This window comes from Histoplasma capsulatum, assembly GCF_000150115.1.
Source record: "Histoplasma capsulatum G186AR genomic scaffold supercont2.5, whole genome shotgun sequence".
Classification (NCBI taxonomy): Eukaryota; Fungi; Ascomycota; class Eurotiomycetes; order Onygenales; family Ajellomycetaceae; genus Histoplasma; species Histoplasma capsulatum.
The window spans coordinates 1,439,601-1,447,948 of NW_025544805.1; the positions used below are offsets into that span (position 1 = coordinate 1,439,601).

The window sequence follows — 8,348 nt, forward strand, 5'->3', positions numbered from 1 at the left end:
ATCGCTTCGTAGAGTTATATTTTTATTTCTGCTTTTGGATTGCACATGAGATATGTAGATTATATCAAGAAAGCGATGAAGCAGCGTTTGACGCGTCTAATCGCGTAATCTGCGCTTAACACCTGCTAGACACCTGTCATACAAGGCATCTCAATGCACTGCATGGTTTCAAAAATTTGACTCTTAATGATTTACAGTCAAGCTCGAAATTGGCTTCCATATCTGGGTTGCAAACCCTAATTCAGTAAAGTGCCTAGTCATATACAGATAGACCCATGTTACGGCTTGAACAGGTAAATGTATTTGATATAGAGACTACTGACTGCGCTTTTCTAAACAACATCACTACAGCACATCAACAAACAACAGCTACATGTACTATCGGACCAGCAGAGTAGCGGACATTCTTTTATTGATAGCCCGTCATGGCGGAAAGGAATTCATTCGATCGTGCGGAGAAGGTTGGCTGGCTCATGGCGAGCCTTCTTAATCTTTACCTCACATACTACTCGCGAGATTCTTTCCCCTTTGAGTGGTTGCAGAAGACAGAGGACCTCGAGGTGTGTTGTAAGGAAACTTCCAGCGAGAAGGTGGCTTTTCCAATATCTCCAGAGCTCCTAAAGGCCATCAACAAGTGCGAGAGAGTTACTGCGCCGGGGAAAGGCCAACAGGGCCTCCCTGGTAATTGGGGTTTTGCTGGCTTCATGAAGACCGCTGCCCACCAGGTTGTAGACGAAATTCCCTTTAAGGCTACGGAGTAAGATGATATTCTCTTGATGCTCCTCTATTTATTTTTGCTTTTTTTATCTGATATTTTATCAGTTTTTCTGGCCCACTCTTCGACGAGCTAGGCGTCGGCATAATAATCGATTCCTACATCCGCATTAAGGGTGTTCAGATCTTCCAGCTTCGGCATAATCACTGGAGCTGCATAGTTCGAGATCACTCAAGGGCATTTGATGCAACACAGCAAGGAAATTCCAGAGATTATCTCCTGAGAAGTGAACTGCTGGCAGTCACTTCAATCTTCTTCCGTCAGATGAATGAGATGGTTTGGCTTCCTGAGGAGGACCGGTACATGGCTAAGCCAATATACAAGGAAGGACTTTTGACAGCATGTTCATCTTTGCACTTCCTCCCCATTATTTGTATCCATGGATCAGTGCCAATGCTGACAATGCCCGTCAAGGCCACTGTTGTGACATTCATCTATGGGAAAGTACGCATAGTCCAAGCAACCTGCAATCCATCAGAAACATACCCAACACTCAGCTTGACGCTGAGGGCTATATGCAGCCTAGGCAAGGACAACTACAACAAGAAGGTAGCCTTCAATGTTCTGAAATGGATTTTCTGTCCTTCGGAGCCGGCCAAGGAGCTCGCAATGAGAGGAAAGAGCCGATCTAGTTACAGGCAGGCGTGAAATGTGTGAGGTAATATTTTCCTGGGCTTTGCTGGTACAAGGCTGGGGTGTATACCCAGAGATGGTTCGCGTATTTGGCTTTTTTTCTTTTTAGATATCCAGGATATGAGTGTTACTGCTACGGATTTGTATTTCGACGGAGCGTATGTATTACAGCAGTAACCATATATCGTAGTAGCTTAGTACCTAGGTGGGGAATAAATTGAAGACTGTTGAAGCATGGAGTGAGCTTTGCAGAGCACTCTGGAGTTATATTAGCAGTGATACGAACACTGATACATTGCTGTATCCCAGCTCTTTTCATAGGACAAGAGGATGAACGTATTCTATTCAAAACAACATGTCTCGATTGATACACCAGCACTTCGAAAGTGGCCTTCCGCACTCTCTATTCTCGCGCCGACGACATCAACACATTGTTGAAGGAAAACACCAAAACCCTGTCTAGGATCCTCGTCATATAATGACCGGTTCTTCCTGATGTAAGCCTTCAATTCAGCAAAGAATTCCTCTGCTGGGCTCAGATCAGGTGAATACAGTTGCAAATATAGTAGTTTCACACCAGCATCGAAGCATATCTGTTTTATCCTGGTTGAGTGATGGAATGATGTGTTATGCATCACTAGGACAGATTTGCGTTCTGGCCACCGCCCACAGTGCTGGAGCAGCTGGCCCAATGAAATCTTCGAAGAAAGCAGCATCAGTTGAACCAGTAAAGGCATGAGAAAGGAGGATGCCATCTTGGGTATAGGCAGGAAGTATCTGATAATATTGGCCTTGGTGTCACGTCCAGTGGAGACCAACCACTCCGTCTAAATCATATCCGTTTATCACACCCAGATTCATCGACATAGACCAGATGATATGAACTAAATTCGGACAGTCTATGCAGGTAGTCTGGTACCAAGCTCCGGGTTCTGCTCTTTTTTGCTCTCTGTTGAGCTTTCATTTTGGTCCAACCCGCGCAACAAAGGGCCCGTTTGACGCTGGCTGTCGATGTTAGTATATCAAATTCGTCCTGAAGAAAGACGACCATCTCATCAACGTATAGGCCGGGTTTCTCGGTGAGGTGGTCACAAAGGGCGTCAAGCATCGGAGGCGTAATACTTCTGGGCCGGCTTAGCACGGATTGGAGGCGGACTAACACTGCCAAACAACCGTAGGTTTTGCGGATATGCGTGATAGTACGCTCGCTACATCCAGCAGCCTTGGCCATCTGTGATGTAGTTGATGATTTATTAAGAATCATATGGCAAATAAATTCGCGCTTCCATGGCTGAAGATTCATTTTGCTGCTGCTCAAGGGTGCTGTGGAGTGGCTTACAATATAACTCGGTAACGTTTGGGTTACGTGCCGTACCATCCAACCTTAAATGATCACACTTTACCCAATTTTGGATTGGCCCCGCACTAATGGTTTTGGCACCCAGGGTTCGATTGTTATGGAAGCCGATTTCGAGCGCGACTGTGGGCATGTAACCCGGACTTGTGCTGTACCTTTCAGGGTTCTTTCGAGGCTGAAAGTTCCTGTGGCTTGCTCACTGCCGGCTGAGATATCGGAGCCAGACGCCCTGCAATAGTTTATTCTGACAAGAAGCGCAAGGCTCTGACAGACCCAAACCCGGGAGAGTGGTGGGCCCCGTTTGGAAGATCAACTGTCATTTGTAGGGTGATTTCTTTTTCTTTTTTATTTTCTTTTCTTTTTTTTTTTTTTTTTCATGTGAGCTGCCAATCAATCGTCATCCCATGTTGGCTGCGCTGGATCGCTACGAGGATGATGTCGGAAGTAATGCCCTCTGCGACCCTTATGGTTTATACTCTCTGTTTCTACACTTGTTCGCTGTAAATTTTCTTACATGGAAAGAACTTGAATACAATAGTCGATCTATAAGAGCTATCAGACTGGAGCGAAGAGGGAAAAAATACCGTCTTCTGGAGAAAGGCACCCGCCCTGGATGTAATGTACGCTGTGTATGGAGTAGAGAGAAAAAAAAAACAAAAACAAAAACAAGCTCACCTGAGACAACAGATCTGTTCCCGCACACCAGCTTACTGCTATCCCATCGCGTGGGCGCAAGGGAAAAAATTAAACTCCCTGAAAAGTCAGTGCAGCGAACTGTCCCACTTCGCTCCAGCAGCGAAACCAAGCTCGAGGATACGATGCTGGCAGGAAGGTCCGCGTCTCTGTCCGGCCTGTTGCAAAACAGGGGTTCAGCTGTGAGGAACCGGAATGATGATGAACGACCACGTAGTCGACAAGGATGCTGCTGTGACCTGCAGCTCGGAGGATATCTGGCGTATTTGTATCGTATTGAATACTGCTCCTGCCTATGCTGTTACTATACCACAGGAAATCAGAGTGTTATGACCCCGCCGAGTGTGCCTATCTCAAGCACCCGCATGATGTGTCACCTCAGGGTGATTTCCTGGACTTTTGGCGAGCGCTTATTCGTTTGGCGCCCATTGCATCGGCAGGCAAATAAATCGCTGCCCGATGTGAGAGTGTTCAGATACCCTTTCTCCAAGCCTGATCTGTTGTTGCTTCTTACCACCCACCCACTCGAGGGGAAGACTGCTGTTTATTCTACAGCTAGCCACGAAATAGCGAGGGGGTCGGTCAGTCAGTGATTGTCATAACAGCCTGAATTCCAAGAAAGTCAGTGTAGTTGTATACACTTGACCACCCTCCTCAATCAATCTGTTTGCAGCGCAGCGCCTCGCCCCTTTACTACTATCTGCTTCACCGCCTCTGATGTGGTCCATGCCCTGGCTTATGTGCTCTGTATGTTGAGACAAGGAAAGTAGTAGCTAGTCGCTAATGGATCGAATGTCATTTACTCCGTACATTCGAGATGAACCCTTAGCGCATTATTTCCTGATAAACATATTGAATAGTAGCCCGGCCTCATTTTTAAGACAGAGAAGTAAGAGAAGTGTGTTCAAGATACCAAGGGACAAGTAGCAAATGAAGTTGATGTGTGCAAGGTGCGGAGTAGGAGTTTTTTTCTGATGGTACATCCCAAAGATTTGCCTGACATCGCCGATGTAGGAGTGATGTTTTTGGTGGTGCATGGCCCCGCCACTTTTGTCAGTAAAATTAAGCTGTCAGTCTAAGCAGCAATACGGTTTCAAAAATTTTGATTCACGCTAATAATTTAATTTGAAATATTATTACTAGTGTGAGGATCTCGTGCTTGGAGCTGTGGGCAATGTTTAGTGAGCTAGTGATCAAGCTGACCCACAAGAGCGACGGCGATGTGGCATACGGGGGGACCCCTGCAAAGCACAATAGCATTTTCTATTAGGCCGGCCACTAGGGCAAAAGAGCTCAATCACCACCAGTGCTATGGTGGTATAGAGGGTACAAATCATCCAATCCAATCCCTCCAACATTTTCTTGTTCACCTTACTCATTGCATCCTAAGTAAGGCCGCCCCTGCACAAAATGTAGATCCCTGCAGTGAGCTTGTGGGCGCCCCGCGTTCCCCCCCAGCAGCGATGAGAAGTGAAAAGAGAAATGGGGCTTTTATATTCTAATATTCTAGCGGGTGAGTATAAGAGGTGAATGCAACAACAACAACACATGGATAAAATGGTATCGAAGATATCGAGATTGTGACAGGATTGCCAAACTAGGGAATGGAAAAATACATTTTCTAAGGGGCTCTTTGAGAACCAATAAGCCCCCTCAAACTTACGATGAGAGGGACTTCAGTGGTATGCGTATTGTATTAGGGTTACTTATGGTTATGTAGCAGGACAATCTCGAGGGGTGGAAAGTTAATATGGTATTCTGCTGTTACATTCCACTGCAAGTGTCAAACCCAGAGACATTGTCAGTGATCTGCCACAGCTTCTCTGAGACTCAAAGGGTCCCTAAAATACCTCTATGGCTTTACTTGTGCATGATCTTGTCCCATTTTAGGAATCATATTGCGAAGAGGGATTTCACTGTACATATATTTTTGGACGTGGTTATCTCAATATCAATATATAATAATCGACAGGCGAATAAGTAGAGGAATACTCATAGTGGTAGAAGGCTGTGGATAATTGTATTGCTATTTGAGTAAAGCGGAGGTTCTGACAATAGACTCGTTAAATATCTCGTTGATGTTGAAGTCCCGTTCTCCCGATACAATGGTACAGAAATGAAGGAATGTGTTTTGTGATAGAGTGTTTAAAGAAAAAGAAAAAGAAAAAGAAAAGAATGTGGGGCAGGGGTCATCACAGCCTTCTTGAAGGGTTGGAATCTGGTTGAAAAAAAAAGGGAGGGGGGGATGATAGGATAATAAAAGGGAAAGCTGGGAAGAAGGGAGACGAAAGGGTGCGATGCGGGGACAATAGAATGGGAGCGGTCAGGGGAACAAGGAGCACTACCTAGTCATGGGTTGGCAAGGATGACACAAGTAGTAAATATGTCATCGCTTCTTGGGGTTGGAAAAAGAAAGGGGAAGCGAACCGAAATAAAAGCAGAAGGGATTCAACAAAAAGGGGTTTGGGAACCACAACGCAGAACTTTTGAAAGGTTGTGTCCTTGGCTTCATGATTGTCCTCCCCAAAACCCGACACTAACGACACAACAACACATCTAGACCACTAACGAAATAATGGCCCTCAGCCCTATGCGTTCCCGTTGCTGGCCAACGCCAAGTTCAAGCCGTGATCCCACCAACCAGAAATCAGAATTGCCCCTCCGCCACATACCAGATGGGGATAGCCAAATTTGGAGTGAGTTCACCGACATGGAAACAAATAACCCCTTTCACCCACCCCCCACCTATCCCTCAGACAGGGCAGCCAATATGTATTCAGGTATCGTTGTGAGAATGGTCTTGTCGCTTCGTCAGATCAATGAGGTGTTGTTGAAGCTTGGTGACGAATCAATAGTAGTAGAACTAACTATCAAAGAATACATGCTGATAACGCCCGGCAGGTTGGTCTCCGGGTTTCCCAACCGGTGCACTCCCGATGGATAGAGACTCCTTGGTGAGGATAGAGAGCTCCGTGATCATATCCCCGAGCGGCTTTTGATCAAGGAACTGTTGCAGTGGACTATATGGCTCCGGGTTTGCCTTCAAATGGAGCTTCAAAGCCGCCTCTGTAAGCGCAACTTTCGCAGGTTGTCTGATACATATAAATATGTTAGTTGCAAAGGGTCTCATTCAAGTTATTATTGACACAGATATTAGAGTATTTCCGGGAGTTGGCTCCTGACATGGATCTTTATGCAGGTCTTCATGCAAAATAAACGAACCACGGGCTGATAGGACAAAAAGAGGGATGATATATGTTGGCGATAAGAAGAGCGTGTCAGAACTTACTCCTCGAGTTTAGGGGCATCCCCCGACTTTTCTTGACCGTTGCTCAACGCTACCATAGTTGAATGATCTGAAACTAAAAATAAATATATGTATAAATAAAAAAATTAATACTTTGAAGGGTGGGGCGGTGTGTAGACATCAAAAATTCAATCAGGAATGTGCGCTGCTGCTACTCACTAGGTATGATAGATTGGTTTGAGAGTATAAGAGTATTGAAGCGAATCCCAAAATTTCTAAGTATTTGATATATCTGATAACCGGCATGGGAAGAAGAAAACAATATACTAGGTATAATACCCAAGAAGAAAGAAAAGAAAAAAAAATCTCAGTTGCAGGAGAAAATATGCCCTCTTTTTATAACCATAGCCTCCCACACTTGGTGCCTGAGGATTCGTACGGAAATGAACCGTCTTGTATGGATTGTACAGACTGTGGTTAGCTGATGGCCGGAGGCAGAGCAGACCCCTTGCAGGGCCTGCCGTAGTTGCCCAGTTATCTTCAGTCCTTCAATACTCCCGACAACTGACCGCTTCCCATATGGACTCCCGAGCGTTACCACGACACAGTAATATGCAGAATTCCTTGCGCTTCATTCGTCAGGAAACCCAAAACTCTTCGGCTGGCGAAACGCATGTCTCTGCTGATGGAAATGACGGTGCCTCCAGGTTGTTGAGTCTTGAAGAGGAGGTCGGAGCTGGAAATGGAAACGAGCCAAAGGAAAATGATCCACAAATCGGCGGTATATACATGACGGAGCTTTTAGAGCAGACTCGAAGGAAGCCTTAAAATAGTCCTGCAAAGGGAGGGGGGAGGATGAGGAATTAGTGAACATGTTCTCGAAGCAATTACAAGGACCATACATCATAAATAACGTGGATCTGGTGAAATTCCCAGTATGTGCAGCTCTACACTATACTAAGGGAAAGAGTGTCCTCCCCCTCCCCCTCCTCCAATCCACACCAATCCTTAGGCTAGGTTAGGAAGCCAACTGGCTTCATTAATACGGTTTGCTCGTCATTAAAAATTACCCTTCCGGGTAAAAGCGGAAGCGTTCTTGGAATTTCCATTTGGCAATTGCACTGCGTCAATGCTCTTGAAAAGTCCAAACATGACGCGGGGAGAGCGCAAAACGGAAAGCAAAGCGGCCGGAATCTTAGGCTCGATGCGCCACGATGGAACGTCATATGCACCATTGTAAACAGTGTTAAGAAGCAACCCCGCCCCGGTATTTTGGATCAATCGTTTCAGGATCTTCGTGTGGTGACCCTCCTCAGAATGGCATTAGCGTTCCGGCTCCCTGCAGGCAATGGCTTCCGCAGACTCCCAGACTGGTAGTTAAATTATTTGGTTTCTCTCTGACAAAAGGGGAAAAAAGAGAGGAGGTTAACCCATTGGTCGCCTCGGGATATTTCAAAAGTAAACCATGTAAAAATATGGTTTCTTCTGGGCTCTGGTTTGAATGAGAGATAAATGAGTGCCCCGTAGCTGCTTGAGAAGTCCACACGTTTTGGTAAAAAACGTCGACTCCGAAAGGTTATGCAAGGCAGCATCAGTATCAACAACTCGTCCTCGCAGATTTTTTTTTCTTTTTTTTTTTTTGT

At 45.6% G+C, this 8,348-nt stretch overlaps 4 protein-coding genes across 4 annotated transcripts; 3 read left to right on the forward strand and 1 right to left on the reverse strand.

The window, feature by feature from the left end:
- Positions 1-425: 425 nt before the first annotated feature.
- Positions 426-1,423, forward strand: HCBG_04437 (uncharacterized protein; the record flags this gene model as incomplete). Its single annotated transcript, XM_045431486.1, has 2 exons — positions 426-757; positions 823-1,423. The coding sequence occupies 2 exons, from the start codon at positions 426-428 to the stop codon at positions 1,421-1,423; spliced, it is 933 nt and encodes a 310-aa protein (XP_045288039.1).
- A 326-nt stretch (positions 1,424-1,749) lies between these two features.
- On the reverse strand, positions 1,750-2,898 carry HCBG_04438 (uncharacterized protein; the record flags this gene model as incomplete). The annotated part of the gene is made up of 3 exons (XM_045431487.1): positions 1,750-2,011; positions 2,260-2,639; positions 2,812-2,898. 3 exons carry the CDS (start codon positions 2,896-2,898, stop codon positions 1,750-1,752), a joined length of 729 nt encoding a protein of 242 aa, XP_045288040.1.
- A 271-nt stretch (positions 2,899-3,169) lies between these two features.
- Positions 3,170-4,728, forward strand: HCBG_04439 (uncharacterized protein; the record flags this gene model as incomplete). The annotated part of the gene is made up of 4 exons (XM_045431488.1): positions 3,170-3,385; positions 3,527-4,039; positions 4,322-4,347; positions 4,602-4,728. The coding sequence occupies 4 exons, from the start codon at positions 3,170-3,172 to the stop codon at positions 4,726-4,728; spliced, it is 882 nt and encodes a 293-aa protein (XP_045288041.1).
- A 2,362-nt stretch (positions 4,729-7,090) lies between these two features.
- HCBG_04440 (uncharacterized protein) lies at positions 7,091-8,082 on the forward strand (the record flags this gene model as incomplete). Its single annotated transcript, XM_045431489.1, has 4 exons — positions 7,091-7,140; positions 7,176-7,486; positions 7,549-7,640; positions 7,723-8,082. 4 exons carry the CDS (start codon positions 7,091-7,093, stop codon positions 8,080-8,082), a joined length of 813 nt encoding a protein of 270 aa, XP_045288042.1.
- Between the last annotated feature and the right edge of the window lie 266 nt (positions 8,083-8,348).